The sequence below is a fragment of the Theropithecus gelada genome, chromosome X (assembly GCF_003255815.1).
Source record: "Theropithecus gelada isolate Dixy chromosome X, Tgel_1.0, whole genome shotgun sequence".
Lineage (NCBI taxonomy): Eukaryota > Metazoa > Chordata > Mammalia > Primates > Cercopithecidae > Theropithecus > Theropithecus gelada.
The window spans coordinates 23,256,986-23,280,150 of NC_037689.1; the positions used below are offsets into that span (position 1 = coordinate 23,256,986).

The 23,165-nt window shown below is 54.2% G+C and overlaps 1 protein-coding gene across 1 annotated transcript in view; it reads left to right on the top strand.

Annotated features, from left to right (window-relative positions):
- IL3RA (interleukin 3 receptor subunit alpha) overlaps positions 1-18,494 on the top strand; it is a 28,028-nt gene extending 9,534 nt beyond the window's left edge. The window contains exons 7-11 of the mRNA XM_025373341.1: positions 1,992-2,018; positions 8,855-8,969; positions 15,952-16,057; positions 16,890-16,971; positions 18,200-18,494. Of these exons, the coding sequence (XP_025229126.1) occupies positions 1,992-2,018; positions 8,855-8,969; positions 15,952-16,057; positions 16,890-16,971; positions 18,200-18,274 (405 nt within the window). The 3' untranslated portion in view covers positions 18,275-18,494. The remainder of the gene's footprint in view (positions 1-1,991; positions 2,019-8,854; positions 8,970-15,951; positions 16,058-16,889; positions 16,972-18,199) is intronic.
- The last annotated feature ends 4,671 nt before the right edge of the window (positions 18,495-23,165 follow it).

Consider the following 23,165-nt stretch of genomic DNA (forward strand, 5'->3'; position numbering starts at 1 on the left):
TCCATTCCATTCCGTTCTCCATTCCATTCCGTTCTCCATTCCCCACTCCATTCCGTTCTCCATTCCATACCGTTCTCCATTCCCCACTCCATTCCGTTCTCCACTCCATTCCGTTCTCCATTCCATTCCATTCTCCATTCCATTCCATTCTCCATGCCATTCTCCATTCCATTCCATTCCATTGACGGAGTCTTGCTCTGTCTCCCAAAGTGCTGGGATTACAGGTGTGAGCCTCCGGGCCCAGCCTATGTGTTATATTTAGTATTTTATTTTATTTTATTTTATTATTTCATTTCATTTCATTTATTTTTTTTTTTATGTTTTTAATTTTTGGCCGGGCGCGGTGACTCAAGCCTGTAATCCCAGCACTTTGGGAGGCCGAGACGGGTGGATCACGAGGTCCGGAGATCGAGACCATCCTGGCTAACATGGTGAAACCCCGTCTCTACTAAAAAATACAAAAAGCTAGCCAGGCGAGGTGGTGGGCGCCTGTAGTCCCAGCTACTTGGGAGGCTGAGGCAGGAGAATGACCTGAATCCAGGAGGCGGAGCTTGCAGTGAGCTGAGATCGGGCCACTGCACTCCAGCCTGGGCGACAGAGCCAGACTCCGTCTCAAAAAATATATATATATTTTTTTTTAATTTAAAAAATTTGTTTTATGTATTGTATTGTATTGTATCGTATTGTAGTGTAGTGTAGTGCATTGCATTGCATTGCCAGAGTCTCGCTCTGTCACCCAAAGTGCTGGGATTACAGGTGTGAGCCTCCAGGCCCAGCCTATGTACTATATTTAGTTTTTTATTTTTATTTATTTATTTATTTATTTATTTATTTTTGAGATAGAGTCTTACTCTTGTCACCCAGGCTGGGGTGCAGTGGCACGATCTCAGCTCACTGTAACCTCCTCCTCCCGGGTTCAAGCGATTCTCGGCTTCAGTCTCCTGAGTAGCTGGGATTACAGGTGCCTGCCACCGCACCTGGCTAATTTTTTTTGTATTTTTTAGTAGAGACGGGGTTTCACCATCTTGGCCCGGCTGGCCTCGAACTCCTAACCTCGTGATCCACCCGCCTCAGCCTCCCAAAGGCCTGGGATTACAGGTGCGAGGCACCGTGCCTGGCCATATATTTATTATTTATGCTCAAATACTGATTATTTCATATGCAGTTTTTCTGTAAGTCTATATCTGCTCAAAAACATTAGGTCTATGAATTTCTTTTATATTACCAAGTAGTTTTGAGCCAATGTGTTTTTTTTTTTTAAAGAAAATAAATACAGCACAGACTTCTTTCTTTCTTTCACTGATGAGGGAGCAGGCGTAGCTGCAGCCAGAGGCGGAGTCCTAGCTAGTCTAGTGCTGCACCCCCCCCCCAGTTCGTTGGCCTGGCATAGGCTGTCTGTGGCTACCCCTGGGTGCATCCGGAAGCAGTCTGAGAGGACAGTGGGTCTTGTTTGTCCACAGGCCTCATGAAGCCCCCTCCCACCAAGGTCTTGCCACAAGGGCTTGTACACCATAAGAAACCTTTTGGGCCGGGCGCGGTGGCTCACGCCTGTAATCCCAGCACTTTGGGAGGCCGAGGCAGGCAGATCATGAGGTCAAGAGATCAAGACCATCCTGGCCAACTTTCCACTAAAACTACAAAAAATTAGCCGGGTGTGGTGGCGAGCGCCTGTAGTCCCAGCTACTCGGGAGGCTGAGGCAAGAGAATGGCGTGAACCCGGGAGGCAGAGCTTACAGTGAGCCAAAATCACGCCACTGCATTCCAGCCTGGGTGACAGAGCAAGACTCCATCTCATAAATAAATAAATCAACCAACCAACCTTTTGGTCAGGTGCTATGTACCCCTACTGCTTTTGCCCCCACTGCTGCCCCAAGGCCTTCCCAGAGCCCCCACTGTTTTGCTGGTTTTCCTGGAGAAAGAAATTTGAGTTTGGAAGGAGGAGGCTGTCAGGGAAGCCTCCAGACACTCAAAAGTTTGCTTTTGTCTTGCAGAGAATGCAGCCTGTAAGGACAGAACAGGTGAGTGTTCCGTAGCCCCAGACGCTGTACTTGACATTGCAAAGGGTGAGTTTTATTATTAATATTATTAATACTATTAATTATATTAATACTTTTATTATAATATACCATTTATTACAATATATAATTATATATTACATATGATGTATTAGATAACACACAACATATAATATATAACAATATATGCTATATATTACATATATATGTTATATATGTGTGATATGCTGTATATTATATATTGTAATATATATTATGTTATATATTATATGTGATATGTTATTTATATATAATGTGATATATATATTATGATATATATCATCATAATATGTATGTAATTACATAATATATATAATTATATACAAATATATATTATATATAATTTTATATATTATATATTTATTTTTGAGATGCAGTCTTGCTGTCACCGTATATAATATACATTTATATATTACATATTTATATTATATATAATTTATATTTTATATATTTATGTTATATATTATAGATACAATTATATATAATGTTATATATAATTATAGATACAATTATATAATGTTATATATTATGTCATTATAATTATATATATTTTATAATTTATATATTATATATTTTTATAATTATAATATATTTTATAATATATAATTGTTTAACATATTATACATAATTATAATATACACCTATATAAATTGTATATATGTAAATGTATAATATATAATAATATATAATTATATAATAATAATATTAGTCACGGTTCAGTGGCTTTCATTTGACAGGCTCTGGGTGTCACCCTTACTGCGATCTTGCAAAATTGGGATATAGCCCATCCCCAAATTGAGGGACGGGAAAGGGCAGAGTCAGGGATGACCCCTCGCGAGGTGTGAGAGCCAGACGCTGTGGCTGGCCAGGCGCCGTCCAAACGAGGTCCCCCCATTTGCCCCACATGCCTTACCCTGGGCCAGGCAGCCCCAGTCCAGCAGGCGGGAGCTACCAAACCATAGCTCTACCCAGCAGAGACAAGCATTGACAGACAGGTGTCCCAGGCCTCAGACGAGCATCTCACACAGACGACCCTCCACCAGCCCCTGCCTGGGATCTGGAGGAACAAACAGCCGGACACGGCATTGTCATGTCACTCTCTCTCTGTCCATCTGTTTCCCTGTATCTCTCTCAGTGTCTCTGGATCTCTCTCCCTCCCGGTCTCTATATCTCTCTCCTTTTCTCCCTCCCTCTCTCTATCTCTATCTCCCCCTCTCTGTTAGTCTCTGTATCTCCCTTTCTCCCTCCATCTCTCTCTCCGTCTCTATCTCCCACTGTCCCCATCTGTGTCTGTCTCTCCCTCATTCTCCCTCCCTGTCTCTCTCTCCTTGTCTGTATCTCCCCTTCTCCCAGTCTCTCTGTCTGTGTCTCGGTATCTCTCTTCCTTTCTCCCTCCCTCTCTTTCTCTCGTCTCTATCTCCCTCCCCCTCTCTGTATCTCTCTCCCTTTCTCCCTCCCTCTCTTTATATCTGGCTCTCTCCCCGTCTCTCTGTGTCTCTGTCTCTCCCTCTCCCATTCTCCCTCCCTCTTTCTCTCTCTCTCTATCTCTCCCTGTCTCTTTCTCTGTGTCTGCCTCTATATCTCTCTCCCTTTCTCCCTCCCTCTTTCTCTCTCTCCATCTCTTATCTCCCCCTGTCTGCATCTCCCTTTCTCCCTCTTTCTCTCTGTCTCCGTCTCTATCTCCTACTGTCGCCATTTCCCACTGTCCCCATCTGTGTCTCTCTCTCCTTCATTCTCCCTCGCTCTCTTTATCTTTCTCTCCTTGTCTGTATCTCCCCCTCTCCCAGTCTCTCTGTGTCTCTGTATCTCTCCCTTTCTCCCTCCCTCTTTCTCTGTCTCCCACTGTCCCTGTCTCTCCCTTTCATTCTCCCTCCCTCTTTATGTTTCTCTCTCCTTGTCTGTATCTCCCCCTCTCCCAGTCTCTCTGTGTCTCTGTATCTCTCCCTTTCTCCCTCCCTCTTTCTCTGTCTCTGTCTCCCACTCTCCCCGTCTGTCCCTGTCTCTCCCTCTTTCATTCTCCCTCCCTCTCTTTATCTCTCTCTCTCCTTGTCTGTATCTCCCCTCTCTCAGTCTCTCTGTCTGTGTCTCTGTATCTCTCTCCCTTTCTCCCTCCCTCTCTTCATCTTTCTTTTTGAAACGGAGTTTTGCTCTTGTTGCCCAGGCTGGAGTGTGGTGGCACGATCACGGCTCGCTGCAACCTCTGCCTCCTGGGTTTAAGCAAATCTATTCCCTCAGCCTCCCAAGTAGCTGGGATTACAGGCACTCGCCACCATGCCCAGCTAAGTTTTTTTTTTTTTTGTATTTTTAATACAGATACGGTTTCACTATGTTGGCCAGGCTGGTCTCGAACTCCTGACCTCAGGCGATCCACCCGCCTTGGCCTCCCAAAGTGCTGGGATAACAGGTGTGAGCCACTGCACCCAGTCCCTCTCTTTATCTTTCTAGTTCTCTCCCTGTCTCTCTCTCCCTTCCCCTCTCTGTCTCTCTGTCTCTGTATCTTTCTCCCTTTCTGTCTCCCATTCTCTGTCTGTGATTGTCTCTGTCTTTCTCTGTCTCTCCCTGTCTGTCCCCCTGTATTAGTCCATGTCACACTGCTGATAAAGGCATACCCAAGACTGGGTAATTAGGAACAAAAAGACGGTTCATGCACTCACAGTTCCACGTGGCTGGGGAGGCCTCACGATCACGGTAGAAGGTGAAGAAGGAGCAGAGGCATGTCTTACATGGCAGCGGCCAAGACAGGATTTTTTACAACAACTGCCGAGGCGGGCGGATCACCTGAGGTCGGGAGTTCGAGACCAGTCTGGCCAACAGGGTGAAATCCTGTCTCTACTAAAAATACAAAAATTAGCCGGCCGTGGTGGCTCACACCTGTCATCCCAGCACCTTGGGAGGCCGAGGTGGGCCGATCACGAGGTCAGGAGTTCGAGATCAGCCTGGTCAACATGGTGAAACCCCGTCTCTACTAAAAATACAAAAAATTAGCCAGGTGTGGTGGCAGGTGCCTGTCATCCCAGCTACTCGGGAGGCTGAGGCAGGAGAAGGGCATGAACCTGGGAGGCGGAGGTTGCAGTGAGCTGGGATCGCACCACTGCACTCCAGCCTGGGTGACAGCAAAACTATGGAGAAAAAAAAAAAAAAGAGAGGCAAGAGAAAGGGTTTCCCTTATTAAACCATCAGATCTCGTGAGACGTATTCACTACCCTGAGAACAGTATGGGGGAGATTTCCCCCAGGATTCAATTATCTCCCACCCGGTCCCTCTCACAACACGTCGGAATTATGGGAGCTAGAATTTAAGATGACATTTGGGTGGGGACACAGCCAGACTCCATCACCCACTCTCTCTGTCTCTGTCCCTCTGTTTCTGTTTTTCTCTCTCCCTCTCTCTGCCTCCCCTGTCTCTCTCTGTCTGTTTCTCTATCTCTGTCTCTGTCCCCCTGTATTAGTCCATTTTCACGGACGAATGGGGATCCTTCCTGCCTCTCCCAGCTCCTGGGGACTCCAGGGGTCCCTGGGCTTGTGGCCACATCACTCCACTCTCTGCCTCCGTCTCCACATGGCCTTTTTCTCTGCATCTGTGTCTCTTTTTTGTTTTGTTTTGTTTGAGACGGAGTCTCGCTCTGTCACCCAGGCTGGAGTGCGGTGGCCGGATCTCGGCTCACTGCAAGCTCCGCCTCCCGGGTTCCCGCCATTCTCCTGCCTCAGCCTCCCCAGTAGCTGGGACCACAGGTGCCCGCCACCTCGCCCGGCTAGTTTTTTGTATTTTTAGTAAAGACACGGTTTCACCTTGTTGCTCAGGCTGACCTCGAACTCCTGACCTGAGGTGATCCGCCCGCCTCAGCCTCCTAAAGCGCTGGGATGACAGGCCTGAACCACCGCACCCGGCCGTGTCTCTTCTTCTTATAAGGACATCGGTCATAGAATTTATGGCCCACCCTAATCCAAAATGACATCATCTCAATTTGCATCTTCATGACATCTGCCATGAACAGCTATTTCATCATAAGGCCCCACTGAAAGGTGCTGGGGGCTGAGGCTTTTTCTTCTATTTTTTTTTTTTTTGTTTTTTTTGTTTTTAATTTGAGACAGGCTCTCACTATGTCACCCAGGCTGGAGGTCAGTGGCACAATCACGGCTCACTGCAACCTCTGCCTCCTGAGCTCAAGGGATCCTCCTGCCTCAGCCTCCTGAGTACCTGAAATTACAGGCGTTTGCCACCATGTCAGTTCATTTAAAAAAACTTTGGGGCTGGGCGCGGTGGCTCACGCCGGTAATCCCAGCACTTTGGGAGGCCAAGGCGGGCGGACCTCGAGGTCAGATCGAGACCATCCTGGCTAACACAGTGAAACCCCGTCTCTACTAAAAAATACAAAAAACTAGCCGGGCATGGTGGCGGGCGCCTGTAGTCCCAGCTACTCGGGAGGCTGAGGCAGGAGAATGGCGTGAACCCGGGAGGCAGAGCTTGCAGTGAGCTGAGATCACGCCACTGCACTCTAGCCTGGGCGACAGAGCAAGGCTCTGTCATAGCACAGCATAGCATAGCATAGCATAGCATAGCACAGCACAGCACAGCACAGCATAGAACAGCATAGAATAGAATAGCATAGAATAGCATAGAATAGAATAGCATAGCATAGAACAGCATAGAATAGAATAGAATAAAATAGAACAGCATAGAATAGCATAGAATAGAATAGCATAGCATAGCATAGAACAGCATAGAACAGCACAGAATAGAATAAAATAGAATAGCATAGAATAGAATAGCATAGAATAGAACAGCATAGCATAGAACAGCATAGAATAGAATAGCATAGCATAGAATAGCATAGACTAGAATAGCATAGCATAGAATGGCATAGCATAGAATAGGATAGCATAAGGCCGGGCGCGGTGGCTCAAGCTTGTAATCCCAGCACTTTGGGAGGCCGAGACGGGCGGATCACGAGGTCGGGAGATCGAGACCATCCTGGCTAACACGGTGAAACCCTGTCTCTACTAAAAAATACAAAAAACTAGCCGGGCGAGGTGGCGGGCTCCTGTAGTCCCAGCTACTCCAGAGGCTGAGGCAGGAGAATGGCGTAAACCCGGGAGGCGGAGCTTGCAGTGAGCTGAGATCCGGCCACAGCACTCCAGCCTGGGCGACAGAGCCAGACTCCGTCTCAAAAAAAAAAAAAAAAAAAAAAGAATAGGATAGCATAGCATAGCATAGAATAGAACAGCATAGAATAGAATAGCATAGCATAGAATAGCATAGCATAGAACAGCATAGAATAGCATAGCATAGAATAGAATAAAATAGAATAGCATAGAATAGAATAGCATAGCATAGAATAGCATAGCATAGAATAGAATAGCATAGAATAGAATAGCACAGCATAGCATAGAACAGCATAGAACAGCATAGAATAGAATAGAATAGAATAGCATAGCATAGAACAGCATAGAATAGAATAGAATAGAATAGCATAGCATAGCATAGAATAGCATAGACTAGAATAGCATAGCATAGAACAGCATAGACTAGAACAGCATAGCATAGAATAGCATAGCATAGAATAGGATAGCATAGCATAGAATAGAATAGAACAGCATAGAATAGAATAGCATAGAATAGAATAGCATAGCATACAATAGCATAGCATAGAACAGCATAGAATAGAATAGAATAGAATAGAATAGAATAGCATAGCATAGCATAGCATAGCATAGCATAGCATAGAACAGCATAGAACAGCATAGAACAGCATAGAACAGCATAGCATAGCATAGCATAGCATAGCATAGCATAGCATATTTTTGGCTGGGCGTGGTGGTTCGTGCCGGTAATCCCAGCACTTTGGGAGGCTGAGGCGGGGGGCGGATCACCTGAGGTCGGGAGTTCCAGACCAGCCTGACCAACATGGAGAAACCCCGTCTCTACTAAAAATACAAAATTAGCCGGTCGTGGTGGCGCACGCCTGTGATTCCAGCTACTCGGGAGGTTGAGGCTGAAGAATCACTTGAACCTGGGCAACAAAAGTGAAACTCCGTCTCAAAACAAAACAAAAAAATTTTTTTGTAGAGATGGGTTTTGTTGTCCAGGCTGGTCTCAAACTCCTAGGCTCACAGTATCCTCCCACCTCAGCCTCCCCAGTAGCTGGGACCAAAGGCGTGTGTCACCATGTCTGGTAATTTTTACATTTTTTTTTTTTTTCTCAGTAAAGATAGGGTCTTGCTATGTTGCCCAGGCTGGTGTCAAATTCCTGGGCTTAAACAATTCTCCCACCTCAGCCTCCAAAAGTGCTGTGGTGAGAGGCATGAACCATAGTGCCCAGCCCCTCTTCTTCTTTCTTTTCCTTTCTTTTCTTTTCTCTTTCCCTGCCTCCCTCCGTTTCCTTTTTTCTCCTTCCCTCCCTCCCTCCTTTCTTCCTCTTTCTTTTCTCTTTCTCTCTTCTCTCCTTCTTTCCTCCCTTCCTTTCTCTCTTTCTTTCTTTCTTTTCTTATTTTGACACACAGTCTCTGTTACCCAGGCTGGAGTGCAGTGGCACGATCTCACCTCACTGCAACCTCCACCTCCCAGGTTCAAGTGATTCTCCTGCCTCAGCCTCCAGAGTAGCTGGGCCTACAGGCACCTGCCACCACACCCTAATTTTTGTATTTTTAGTAGGGACAAGGTTTCACCACGTTGGCCAGGCTGGTCTTAAACTCCTGACCTCAGGTGATCCACCCACCTCGGCCTCCCAAAGTGCTGAGGTGACAGGAATGAGCCACCACGCCCGGCCCCTCTTTCCTTCTTTATTTTCTTTTAAACCACAGGTCAGAGACACAACCTCCTTCCAGCTACCCAATCCTGGAACGTACACAGTGCAAATAAGAGCCCGGGAAACAGTGTATGAATTCTTGAGTGCCTGGAGCACCCCCCAGCGCTTCGGTGAGTGGGGAGAGTGGGGTGAGCGGGGCGTGCCCCTCCTGTCTCCCTCACGGGTGAGTGGAAGTCAGGCGCGCCATCCTGGGTCACGGAAACACAGGCCACCCCCCGCCCGCCTGCCTCTACGGGTCACCAGTTCTTCATTGTTTCTTGGTGTTCTGCCCGCAAAGGAGAGGAGGTTCACTCCCCCAGTTTGTGACCTCCAAAAGGAGCCTGAACCTGATGGTGACCTCACACCTTGCTCTTATTCACGAGAGGAGACGTGGAGGGGAAACAAGGTCATCCCACTGTCAGACACCCCCTGGGCCTTGGAATAACACCGAGGCGGGCAGATCACGAGGTCAGGAGATCGAGACCATCCTGGCTAACACGGTGAAATCCCGTCTCTACTAAAAATGCAAAAAATTAGCCGGGCGTGGTGGCAGGTGCCTGTAGTTCCAGCTACTCAGGAGGCTGAGGCAGGAGAATGGCGTGAACCCGGGAGGCGGAGCTTGCAGGGAGCCGAGATGGCACCACCGCACTCCAGCCTGGGCCACAGAGCGTGACTCCGTCTCAAAAAAATCAAATAAGACAACCGTCTGCAGGCCAGGGGTTGCTCTCTCCCATCCAGAGTGGCTGTGCCTATGGACTCTGCAGCCGGATTCAGAAAAGGATTGCTTGAGAGTAAAAGCTTCTGGCCAGGCACCATGGCTCAGGCCTGTCATCCCAGCACTTTGGGAGGCCGAGGTGGGTGGATCCCCTGAGGTCAGGAGTTCGAGACCAGCCTGGCCAACATGGTGAAACCCTGTCTCTACTAAAAATACAAAAATTAGGCCGGGTGCTGTGGCTTATGCCTGTCATCTCAGCTACTACAGAGAATCGCCTGAACCCGGGAGGCAGAGGTTGTGATACTCAGCCTAAAAAAAAAAAAAAACCAACAAAAACTGCCATTGCTTCCTGAGCCGATCTAAAAGCAGATCCCCTCTCCTACGATTCAAAGAATGAACCATTCTGGAAACAGCACAGCTGGAGACCGAATCTCCCAGGTCCCAGCTCTCCACGGAGAGGTTTTAGCTTAGGTGTGTCCCGGGGCTAATCACAGCTCACCTCCCCCAGGGCTCAGGAGGATCCTTCCATCTCAACCTCCCAAGTAGCTGGGACGACAGGGATGGCTTGAGTCCAGGAGGTTGAGGCTGCAGTGAGCTGTGATTGCACCGTGGCCCTCCGGCCTAGGCTGACAGAGGGAGACTCTGTCTGAGAGAGAGACAGAAAGACAGACTGGCCACAAATGTGTGTGGATTAAAGAACAGGAACTGGCCGGGCGCGGTGGCTCACGCCTGTCGTCCCAGCACTTTGGGAGGCCGAGGCGGGTGGATCACGAGGTCAGGAGCTCAAGACCATCCTGGCCAACATGGTGAAACCCCATCTCTACTAAAAATACTAAAATTAGCCAGGCCTGGTGGCGAACGCCTGTAATCCCAGCTACTCAGGAGGCTGAGGCAGGAGAATGGCGTGAACCCGGGAGGCAGAGTCTGCAGTGAGCCGAGATCGTGCCACTGGACTCCAGCCTGGGCAACAGAGTGAGACTCCGTCTCAAAGAAAAAAAACAGGAGTTTATTCTCTTTTGGTCCTGGAGACCTGAAGTCTGAGATCCGTGTGTAGACAGGGCTGCGTTCCCTGCACAGGCTCCAGGGGAAGGTCCTTCGTGCCTCTCCCAGTCCCTGGGGGCTCCAGGCATCCCTGGGCTTGCAGCCGAATCACTCGTGTCTTCCTCCGTCTCCACGTGGCCTCCTCTGTGTCTGTGTCTCCTCTTCTGTCTCTTAGAAGGACACCTGTCATTGAATTTACAGCCCATCCCAATTCAGGATGATCTCATTTCAAGATCCTTATCTTTCTTACCTATGCGAGACCCTGTTTCCAAATATAAAGTCCCACTCATGGGTTCTGTGGGGTAGGACGAAACATATGTTTTGGGGTCACCATTCAACCCATCACAGTTGTATCCAGTTCCTTCTGGAGGCTCTAGGGGGAGGATCCTTCCTGCCTCTCCGAGCTCCTGGGGGCTCCAGGTGTCCCCGGGCTTGTGGCCGCATCACTCCAGTCTCCGTGTCCATTTACAGGTTATTGGGTTAGAATATGGACATATGTTTTTAAGGGACCACAGTTCAATCCACTTCAGTTGTATCAAGCTCCCTCTGGAGGCTCTAGGGGAGAATCCTTCCTGCCTCTCCCAGCTCCTGGGGGCTCCAGGCATCCCTGGGCTTGTGGCCCCACCACTGCAGTCTCTGCCTCTACCACAACGTGGCCTTCTCCTGTGTCTGTGTCTCCTCTTCTGTCTCTTGAGCGGACACCTGTCATTGGATTTAGGGCCCATCCTACTGCAGGATGATCTCATCTCAAGACCCTTACGGACATCTGCAAAGACCATCCACAGGATAGTGTGTGTCTGCGTTCCAATCCTGTCCTCTCGCACACATCACTCCTGTCGGATGAGGGCCGGCCCTGATGACCTCATCTTTACTTGAATGCATCTGCAAAGACTCCGTGCGTGATGGTGTAAATTGTGTTCCCTCAAAATTCGCGTGTTGAAGCTTTGATCCCCCAGAACCTCAGAATGTGACTTTGTTTGGAGTTGGGGTCTATCAAGAGGTGATCGAGGTAAAATGAGGTCACTAGGGAGGGCTGTAATCCAAGAGGACCGGGGTGCTTGTAAGAAGAGATGAGGACACAGGAAGAAGACGGCGTCTCCAAGCCCAGGAGAGAGGCCTCAGGAGGAACCAGCCCTGCCCACACCTGGATCTCAGACCTCCAGCCTCCAGGACTGTGGGAGAATCAATGTCTGTTGTTTATAAGTCACCCAGTCTATGGTATTCTGTGACAGCAGCCTGAGATGGACTGAGACATCCCATAAGGAGAGGAGATGAGGACACAGACACACACTGAGGGACGACCCTGTGAGGACACAGGGAGAAGACGGCGTCTCCAAGCCCAGGAGAGAGGCCTCAGGAGGAACCAGCCCTGCCCACACCTGGATCTCAGACTTCCAGCCTCCGGGACTGTGGGAGAATCAATTCCTTTTTTTTTTATTTTTTTTTTGAGATGGAGTCTCGCTGTCTTACCTGGGCTGGAGTGCAGTGGCCGGATCTCAGCTCACTGCAAGCTCCGCCTCCCGGGTTCCCGCCATTCTCCTGCCTCAGCCTCCCAAGTAGCTGGGACTACAGGCGCCCGCCACCTCGCCCGGCTAATCTTTTGTATTTTTTAGTAGAGACGGGGTTTCACCGTGTTAGCCAGGATGGTCTCGATCTCCTGACCTCGTGATCCGCCCGTCTCGGCCTCCCAAAGTGCTGGGATTACAGGCTTGAGCCACTGCGCCCGGCCCAATTCCTTTTTTCTTTCTCTTTTTTTTTTTTTTCTGAGATGGAGTCTGGGTCTGTCGCCCAGGCTGGAGTGCAGTGGGATGATCTCGGCTCATTGCAACCTCCACCTCCCAGGTTCACGTGTTTCTCCTGCCTCAGCCTCCTGAGTAGCTGGGACTACAGGCGCCCACCACCACGTCTGGCTAATATTTGTATTTCTAATAGAGACGGGGTTTCATCATCTTGGCCAGGCTGGTTTCGAACTCCTGACCTCAGGTGATCCACCTGCCTCGGCCTCCCAAAGTGCTGGGATGACAGGTATGAGCCACCACGCCCGGCCAAATTCCTTTTTTCTGAAGCCACCAGGCTGTTGGACTGTTTTTATGGCAGTCCCAGCAAGCAGATCCACCCTCGTTCCAAATAAGGTTATCGTCATAGGTTCTCGGAGGAGGTCACAGACGTATCTTTTTTTTTTTTTTTTTTTTTGGAGAGAGTCTCTAGTGCCCAGGCTGCAGGGCAGTGGTGCGATCACGGCTCGCCGCAGCCTCACCTTCCTGGGCTCAAGCAATCCTCTCGGGAGGCTGAGACAGGAGAATCGTTTGAACCCGGGAGGCAGAGGCTGCAGTGAGCTGAGATCGCACCACAGCACTCCAGAGCGAGACTCTGGCTCAAAAAAAGAAAAAAAAAAAAAAATATAGGCCGGGCGCGGTGGCTCACCCCTGTCATCGCAGCACTTTGGGAGGCCGAGGCGGGCGGATCACCTGAGGTCGGGAGTTCGAAACCAGCCTGGCCAAGATGATGAAACCCCGTCTCTATTAGAAATAGAAAAATTAGCTGGGCGTGGTGGCAGGTGCCTGTAGTCCCAGCTATTGGGGAGGCTGAGGCAGGAGGATGGCGTGAACCCGGGAGAGGGAGGTTGCAGTGAGCTGAGATCAGATTGCAGCACTGCCCTGCAGCCTGGCCACAGAGCCAGACTCCTTCTCAAAAAAAAAAAAAAAAAAGAAATTAATACACACAAACTACACAACACACACACGCAACAGAGCATGACTCCTTCTCAAAAAAAAAAAAAATTAATACACACAAAATACACAACACACACACACTCCGTGATACCCAGAAAATCCAGTTCCAAGCACGCACGCCGGTGGTGCCTCAGCTTCCCCTCCATGCTGACCGCACCCGAAGCACCTGCCAGGCTGCGAGGCACAGTGGACGCCCCGGCGCCCCCCGTGTCCCCAGCACCAGGCAGCCGGGGATCCACGTGGCCTTTCAACTCCCTTAGGCTTCCGGGCTGGGGCTGGGAGGCCCGGATGTCGTTCCGGGTCCAGGACGCAGGGTTCCGGACTGGGAGGCCCGGATGTACCTCCTTGTCCTGGGACGCACGGTTCCGGGATGGGGCTGGGAGGCCCGGATGTACCTCCTTGTCCTGGGACGCAGGGTTCCGGGCTGGGGCTGGGAGGCCCGGATGTCGCTCCGGGTCCCGGGACACAGGGTTCCGGACTGGGAGGCCCGGATATCGCTCCGGGTTCCGGGCTGGGGCTAGGAGGCCTGGATGTACCTCCTTGTCCTGGGACGCAGAGTTCCGGGCTGGGGCTGGGAGGCCCGGGTGTCGCTCCCGGTTCCAGGCTGGGAGGTCCGGATGTCGCTCCGGGTCCCGGGACACAGGGTTCCGGACTGGGAGGCCCGGATGTCCCTCCGGGTTCCGGGCTGGGGCTAGGAGGCCTGGATGTCGCTCCGGGTTCCGGGCTGGGGCTAGGAGGCCTGGATGTACCTCCTTGTCCTGGGACGCAGAGTTCCCGGCTGGGGCTGGGAGGCCCGGATGTCGCTCCGGGTCCCGGGACGGAGGGTTCCGGGCTGGGGCTGGGAGGCCTCGACGTCGCTCCGAGTTCCGGGACGCAGGGTTCCAGGCTGGGAGGCCCGGATGTCGCTCTGGGTCCCGAGACACAGGGTTCCGGGCTGTGAGGTCCGGATGTCGCTCCGGGTCCTGGGACGGAGGGTTCCGGGCTGGGACTGGGAGGCCCGGATGTCCCTCCTTCTCCCGGGACGCAGGGTTCCGGGCTGGGACTGGGAGGCCCGGATGTCCCTCCTTGTCCTGGGACGCAGGGTTCCGGGCAGGGAGGTCCGGATGTCGCTCCGGGTCCTGGGACACAGGGTTCCGGGATGGGAGGCCCGGATGTACCTCCTTTTCCCGGGACGCAGAGTTCCGGGCTGGGGCTGGGAGGTCCGGATGTACCTCCTTGTCCTGGGACGCAGAGTTCCGGGCTGGGAGGTCCGGATGTCGTTGCGGGTCCCGGGACGCAGGGTTCCGGGATGGGAGGCCCGGATGTACCTCCTTTTCCTGGGACGCAAACTTCCGGGCTGGGAGGTCCGGATGTCGCTCCGGGTTCCAGGCTGGGGACGGGAGGCCCGGACGTCGCTCCGGGTCCCAGGACGCAGGGTTCCAGGCTGGGAGGTCCGGATGTCGCTCCAGGTCCCGAGACACAGGGTTCCGGGCTGTGAGGTCCGGATGTCGCTCCAGGTCCCGAGACACAGGGTTCCGGGCTGCGAGGTCCGGATGTCGCTCCGGGTCCTGGGATGGGAGGTCCGGATGTCGCTCCGGGTTCCAGGTTGGGGCTGGGAGGCCCGGATGTTCCTCCTTGTCCTGGGACGCAGAGTTCCGGGCTGGGGCCGGGAGGTCTGGATGTCGTTCCGGGTCCCGGGACGCAGGGTTCCGGGTTGGGAGGTCCGGATGTCGCTCCAGGTCCCGAGACACAGGGTTCCGGGCTGTGAGGTCCGAATGTCGCTCCGGGTCCTGGGACGCAGGGTTCCGGGCTGGGGCTGGGAGGTCCGGATGTCGCTCCGGGTCCTGGGACAGAGGGTTCCGGGCTGGGACTGGGAGGCCCGGATGTCCCAACTTGTCCCAGGACGCAGGGCTCCGGGCTGGGAGGTCCGGATGTCGCTCCGGGTCCCAGGACACAGGGTTCTGGGCTGGGGCTGGAAGGCCCGGATGTCCCTCCTTGTCCGGGGACGCAGGTGGTCACGGTTCCTGTGCGGGTGGCAGGACGGGGGTGTCCCCGCTGGACGCCTCCCCATGTGGCAGCCTCCTGTCTGCTTCCCAGGGCTGTGGGGAGAGCCCACCGTCCCTCATCCCCCCAGGGCGGGCCCCGGCCCGTGACCCTCTCGTCCCCTCCCCCTAGATCGAGGCCCCGGCCCGTGACCCTCTCGCCCTCTCCCCCTAGATCGAGGCCCCGGCCCGTGACCCTCTCCCCCTAGACTGAGGCCCCGGCCCGTGACCCTCTCGCCCTCTCCCCCTAGACTGAGGCCCCGGCCCGTGACCCTCTCGCCCTCTCCCCCTAGACCGAGGCCCCGGCCCGTGACCCTCTCCCCCTAGACCGAGGCCCCGGCCCGTGACCCTCTCCCCCTAGACCGAGGCCCCAGCCCGTGACCCTCTCGCCCTCTCCCCCTAGACTGAGGCCCCGGCCCGTGACCCTCTCGCCCTCTCCCCCTAGACTGAGGCCCCGGCCCGTGACCCTCTCGTCCTCTCCCCCTAGACTGAGGCCCCGGCCCGTGACCCTCTCCCCCTAGACTGAGGCCCCGGCCCGTGACCCTCTCGTCCTCTCCCCCTAGACTGAGGCCCCGGCCCGTGACCCTCTCGTCCTTCCCCCCAGAGTGCGACCAGGAGGAGGGCGTGAGCTCGCGTGCCTGGCGGACGTCGCTGCTGATCGCGCTGGGGACGCTGCTGGCCTTGCTCTGTGTCCTCCTCATCTGCAGAAGGTGAGCCCTCCAGGGCCTCCGCGGGGGTCCCTCTTGTTGCCGGGGCGACCCTGAAAGTTTTTCACAGAACCGTCCTGAGCATCATTAGGAGCATTTTTGCAACTGAGTCTCGCTCTTGTGGCCCAGGCTGGGGTGCAACGGTGCGATCTCGGTTCAGTGCAGCCTCCGCCTCCCGGGTTCAAGCCATTCTCCTGCCTCAGCCTCCCGAGTAGCTGGGATGACAGGCGCCCAGCAACACACCCAGCTAATTTTTAGTTTTAGTAGCGATGGGGTTTTGCCATGTGGACCAGGCTGGTCTCGAACTCCTGACCTCAGTTGATCTGCCCACCTCGGCCTCGCAAAGTGCTGGGGTGACAGGCGTGAGCCACTATGCCCGGCCAGACCCAGTCTCCTCCTTGCCAGGCATCAGAGCTTCACAAACTGTCAAATGGGTGCAGTGGTAACTTCTGTCTCCCAGAGGGGAAGGGGAGGAGGAAGGGGAGGGGGAGAGGGAGGGGGAGGGACAGGGAGGAGGAGGAGCTGCAAGCTACCGGCTCACGTCGGGCTCACGTCGTAAACTCCGTGACCTGAGGCAGCAAGGGTGTGTCTTGGCAGCTGCACCCCGGGTGGCTCCGGTCCCAGCACCCTGCTCCCTCTTAGACACCAGTGCCTGCCTACGATGATTGTCGGGGGCGTGTCAGGGCCTCGGGGGCCGGGAAAAGGGAGACCCCTCGAGTAGGTGACTGGAGTCTTTTGCTCCGTCCTGGCCCTGCCTGTCCTGGACACGCCATGTCCCGGACGATGAGCTGGTCGGTGCTGGGTTCAGAGCTGGACCATTTCTCTTTCCTCCGAGGTATCTGGTGATGCAGAGACTGTTTCCCCGCATCCCACACATGAAAGACCCCATCGGTGACACCTTCCAAGACGACAAGCTGGTATGTTACGTTTTCCGCCGCGGGAGGGGTCTGGGCGGGCGTGGTGGCCGGTTTGGGAGGCCCAGACGGGCGGACAGTTTGAGGCCAGGAACTCGAGACCAGCCTGGCCAACATGCAGAAACTCCGTCCCTACTGAAAATACAAAATCAGCCGGGCGTGGTGCTGTGTGCACCTGTAATCCCAGCTACTTGGGAGGCTGAGGGAGGAGGATCTCTTGAACCCGGGAGGCGGAGGCTGCAGTGAACGACGATCGAGCCACCGCACTCCAGCCTGGGCGACCAGAGTGAGACGCCCTGGACTAGGCGGCTGGATACCCGTCTGCCGGCGCTGGTGGGCGGCTGCCAAAATCTGCAGGATGAAGGGGGTGGCGGGGGGGACACCGGGCTCCCAGCCCACCGTGATCACGGGCTGTCTCCGCGCCCCACACACCAGGGAACAGCAGATTGTTTTCTTTTTTTTTTTTTTTTTGAGACGGAGGTTTGCTCTTCTTGTGCAGGCTGGAGGGCAGTGGTGCGATCTCGGTTCACCACAACCTCCACCTTCCCGGTTCAGGGTTCGAGCGATTCTCCTGCCTCAGCCTCCCGAGTAGCTGGGACTACAGGGATGCACCAACACACCCAGCTGATTTTGTATTTTGTATTTTGTATTTTTTTATTTTTATTTTTATTTTTTTGAGACGGAGTCTCGCTCTGTCGCCCAGACTGGAGTGCAGTGGCCGGATTTCAGCTCACTGCAAGCTCCGCCTCCCGGGTTCCCGCCATTCTCCTGCCTCAGCCTCCCGAGTAGCTGGGACTACAGGCGCCCGCCACCTCGCCCGGCTAGTTTTTTGTATTTTTTAGTAGAGACGGGGTTTCACCGTGTTAGCCAGGATGGTCTCGATCTCCTGACCTCGTGATCCGCCCGCCTCGGCCTCCCAAAGTGCTGGGATGACAGGCTTGAGCCACCGCGCCCGGCTGATTTTGTATTTTTAGTAGAGACGGGGTTTCACCGTGTTGGCCAGGGTGGTCTCGATCTCCTGACCTCGTGATCCACTCGCCTTGGCCTCCGAAAGTGCTGGGATTACAGGCGTGAGCCACCGCGCCCGGCCCAAAGTGCTGGGATTACAGGCGCGAGCCACCGCACCTGGCCCTCAGAGCCGATTTGAGATGGGACAGGACCCCGCGGATCAGGACCTGGGCTCTGTTATCTGGGGGTGGCTGACTCACCCTGCCTCCTCTTGTCTCTGCAGGTGGTCTGGGAGGCGGGCAAAGCGGGCCTGGAGGAGTGTCTGGTGTCTGAAGTGCAGGTGGTGGAGAAAACTTGAGACCGGGGTTCAGGGCCTGCCGGGGGCTGCCTCAGTCTCCCTGGCCGGGCCAGGCACCTGCACAGCCTGTGGCTGCTGGACGCGGCACAGGAATGGACGTTCCTAACGGGTGGTGGGCGTGGGAGACGCCTGTGCAATGTATAGTCCAAAGTTGCCGGGAAAAGGAAAGAACAGAACTTTTGTGTGTTTACTTCATGATAAAAGTGCTTTTTTTTTTTTTTTTTTTTGCCCCACCCACTGGTCCCCGTCTCTGGATTCAGCCCCATTCCTCCCACACTACTAGACAGACGTTTCCACTTTTTTTTTTTGGAGTCTCGCTCTGTCGCCCAGGCTGGAGTGCAGTGGCGCAATCTCAGCTCACAGCAACCTCCGCCTCCCCGGTTCAAGCAATTCCCCTGCCTCAGCCTCCCGAGTTGCTGGGATGACAGGCACCTGCCACCAACCTCGGCTAATTTTTGTATTTTTAGTACAGACGGGGCTTCACCATAGTGACCAGGTTGGTCTCGAACTCTTGACCTTGTGATCCGCCCACCTCGGCCTCCCAAAGTGCCAGGATTACAGGCCTGAGACACCACACCTGGCCTTTTTTCTATTTTGAGACGGAGTCCCGGTCTGCCGCCCAGGCTGGAGTGCAGTGACGTGATCTCGGCTCACTGCAACCTCTGCCTCCGGGTTCAGACCTCTCCTGCCTCAGCCTCCTGAGTAGCTGGGATGACAGGCACCTGCCACCACACCCGGCCAATGTTTGTATTTTTTAGTAGAGATGGGGTTTCACCATGTTAGCCAGGCTGGTCTCGAACTCCTGACCTCATCCGTCTGCCTCGGCCTCTCAAAGGGCTGGGATGACAGGCGTGAGCCACCGCGACCGGCCTCCAGCATCTTGTAACTGGCTCCTCTAGGACCTCTGAGAAACATCAGCTTTGCTGCTTTCCGAGGGCGCCAGATGTCCTGCCTGGCCTGTGTGTCCTCTCCGGCCCCCAGTTGTACACGTGACCCTGGCTGCACAGCTGTTTTTTAGTGACAGGAGTCTCGCTCTGTCGCCCAGGCTGGAGTGAAATGAAGCCATCTCGGCTCACTGCAACCTCCGCCTCCCGGGTTCACGCCATTCTCCTGCCTCAGCCTCCCGAGTAACTGGGACTACAGGCGCCGCCACCTCGCCCGGCTAATTTTTGTGTGTTTAGTAGAGACGGGGTTTCACCGTGTTGGCCAGGATGGTCTCGATCGCCTGACCTCGTGATCAGCCCGCCTCGGCCTCCCAAAGTGCTGGGATGACAGGCGTGAGCCACCGCGCCCGGCCTGGCTGCACGTCTCTAAGCCACCTTACAGGGCTTGTGTAGCCAGGTACACTCTGATGTCCGTAACCATGCTGTGTCCGTGCACCTTTTTACCCACAGACCTGAGGAGCTGCCCACATCCGGCGAGGGCTCTGGGATCTGCCCTGGCAGGTTCAGTTGCGCTCACACCCTGAGGCCAGCCTGACCTCTGCGTCCCTGCCCTCATTCCCCAGAGCTGGATGCAGGCTTGACTTCTGATCCCCTCCCCCAGGCCCCGTCTCCCTGTTGCGGTCTTCCCGACCGGGCCTCTGCCAGATGGGCCAAACCGAAAACAGGGGTACTTGGAGCTGCAGGAAAATTGGTGAAAGGAGCATTGCCTGTGTGTGGCGGGGGAGGAAAGCAGGGAGAAGGAATCCAGGCAGCAGTGAGGCTGGCAAGGAGGCAGCCTGTCAGCCCACCTGCAGCCCCTGGGGACGGTCCCGATGTCCGCGGCTTTTCCACCTAAAACACGGAACCCTCCCAGGGAGCCCAGGATGAGTCGAAGCTGCCCCACTGCAAATACACACGAAGAACCTTTGTTTTTTTTTTTTTTTTTTTTTGAGACGGAGTCTCGCTCTGTGGCCCAGGCTGGAGGGCAATGGCGCCATCTCCGCTCACTGCAACCTCCGCCTCCCAGGTTCAAGTGATTCTCCTGCCTCAGCCTCCCAAGTAGCTGGGATGACAGGCGCCCGCCACCACGTCCGGCCAGTTTTTGTATTTTTAGTAGAGACGGGATTTCTCCATGTTGGTCAGGCTGGTCTCAAACTCCCGACCTCAGGTGATCCACCCACCTCGGCCTCCCAAAGTGCTGGGATTTCAGGCGTGAGTCACCGCGCCCGGCTTGTTTTTGTTTTTTTGCGACAGACTGTTGCTCTGTCACCCAGGCTGCAGTGCACTGGCACCATCTCAGCTCACAGCAACCTCTGCCTCCCGGGTTCAAGCAATTCTCCTGCCTCAGCCTCTCCAGTACCTGGGACTACAGGCACCTGCCACCATGCCCGGCTAACTTTGCTTTTAGTAGAGAACGGGTTTCACCATGTTGGCCAGGCTGGTCTGGAACTCTTGACCTCATGTGATCCGCCCACCTCGGCCTCCCAAAGCGTTGGGATTACAGACTTGAGTCACTGCGTCCGGCCCCCCCAACCTCTTTTGAGACAAAGTCTCGCTCTGTCACCCCGGCTGGAGTGTAGTGGCACAATCTCAGCACACAGCAATCTCTGCCTCCTGGGTTCAAGCAACTCTCCAGCCTCAGCCTCTGAAGTAGCTGGGATTGCAGGCGTGCGCCACCACACCCGGCTGATCTTGTGTTTTTAGGAGAGACGGGGTTTCTCTATGTTGGTCAGGCTGGTCTCGAACTCCTGACCTCAGGCGATCCACCCCTCACCATCCCAAAGTGCTGAGATTACAGAGCTAAACCACGGAGCCCAACCAGAACTGTGATTTTGGTAGTACCCACGAGGCAGGATTCTCTTAGTAACACCGCGTATTATTTCCTGTGAAGTTACCTCCAACACTCAGCTTGCTAAGAGCCTCAGCATTTCAAGATTGGGCAGGACTGGCCAGGCACAGTGGCTTTTGTGTGTAATCACGCCTGTCACGCCAGCACTTTGGGAGGCCGAGGCAGGCACGTTACCTGAGGTCGGGAGTTTGAGACCAGCCCGGCTGAGGTGGTGAAACCCCGTCTGTACTAAAAACACAAAATTAGCCGGGCGTGGTGGCGTACGCCTGTAATCCCAGCTACGCGGGAGGCTGAAACAGAATGGCTTGAACCTGGGAGGCGGAGGTTGCGTTGAGCCGAGATCACACCATTGCACTCCTGTCGGGGTGACAAGAGTGAGACGCCATCTCAAAGAAAAAAAAAAAGAAGAAAGTCAGTAACGCGAAGTGCACTTGCTGGTCTTTGAACGGTAACTTTGGATACCCTCCCCCACCACCACCAAATCCCCCAAATCCCCCAGAGTCCAGTATACTACGTAGGATTTCACTGGAACTGCTAAGGAAACCATGCCCGGATTACTATGTTAAAATCTATGAAGTCACAGGAGTGAAAACACGTCCAAGAGTGGATGAAGCAGTTACCACGGCTCCAGGCAGGAACTCGGAGCCCAGGTCCCCGTGGGTTGTGGCTGTTTTCTGGAGGGTGTGCAGGACCCATGGGTCCCCGTGGGTCGTGGCTGTTCTGTGGAGGGTGCAGGACCCACCGTGGCTGTTTTGTGGAGGGCATGCAGGGGGTCGTGGCTGTTTTGTGGAGTGTGCAGGACTCACTGGTCCCCGTGGGTCGTGGCTGCTTTGTGGAGGGTGTGCAGGACTCACCAGTCCCCGTGGGTCGTGGCTGTTTTGTGGAGGGTGTGCAGGATCCACAGGTCCCCATGGGTCGTGGGTGTTTTGTGGAGGGTGTGCAGGACCCACGGGTACCCGTGGGTCGTGGCTGTTTTGTGTAGGGTGTGCAGGACCCACGGGTCCCCGTGGGTCGTGGCTGTTTTGTGTAGGGTGTGCAGGACCCACAGAGTTGATGGCATGGGTCGTGGCTGTTTTTGTGGAGGGTGTGCAGGACCCACCGGTCCCCGTGGGTCGTGGCTGTTTTGTGTAGGGTGTGCAGGACCCACAGAGTTGATGGCATGGGTCGTGGCTGTTTTGTGGAGGGTGTGCAAGACCCACTGAGTTGATGGCGTGGGTCGCGGCTGTTTTGTGGAGGGTGTGCAGGACCCACAGGCTTGATGGCAGAAGGTCCTGTTTCTCCACTTGCCTCCGGGCCGAGTCACATGACCAAGACGGGACTCACTGGCCTTTGCTGGTCTCTGATTTTGTCATCGGGACACAAATGAGGGTTTCTACCTGGCAAAGTGCAGAGAGGTAGAGTCTGCCTTTCAGGCCAGACACGGTGGCTCACACTTGTCATCCCACCGTTTTGGGAGGCTGAGGCGGGCGGTCCATCATTTGAGGCCAGGAACTTGAGACCAGCCTGGCAAACATGGTGAAACCCCATCTCCACTAAAAATACTAAAATCAGGCGGGTGTGATGGCGCACGCTTATAATCCCAGCTATTTGGAAGCCGCGGCCGAACTGCTTGAACCTGGGAGGCAGAGGTTGCTGTGAGCCGAGATGGCGCCACCGCACTCCAGCCTGGGCGAGAGCAAGACTCCAACTCAAAAAACAGATTTTTTTTTTTTTTAACTACGGCTGGGATTTGTGGAGAGCCCAGGAGAGCCAGCTGTGGATCCCCAGGGCTGCGGTCCCTGTGGCCCTGCCGTGTGCTGGCACCACCAAGGCCCAACGTTCAGCCTGGTAGAGTCAACACGGCGTTTCTTGCCTCGCAATGAATACATGCAGGGAGCTCGAAGGAAGCTGGTGTGCCCGGCGGTGGGCACCCCTTGTGGTGGGATCCTCACGGGTGAACCCACGGACACACAGCGGCCACTCTGGGGACCCCAGCCGACTCCACTGTTCACGCTGGAACGGGGGCTGGCGTGGCCCTCGGGAGCTGTGGGAGGTGGACAGGAACACAGGCCCTCATGCCCGTTTGGGTCTCCCCAAGATTCAGCCTGAAAATACCCCTCCCCAAAGTGACGGTGTGGGG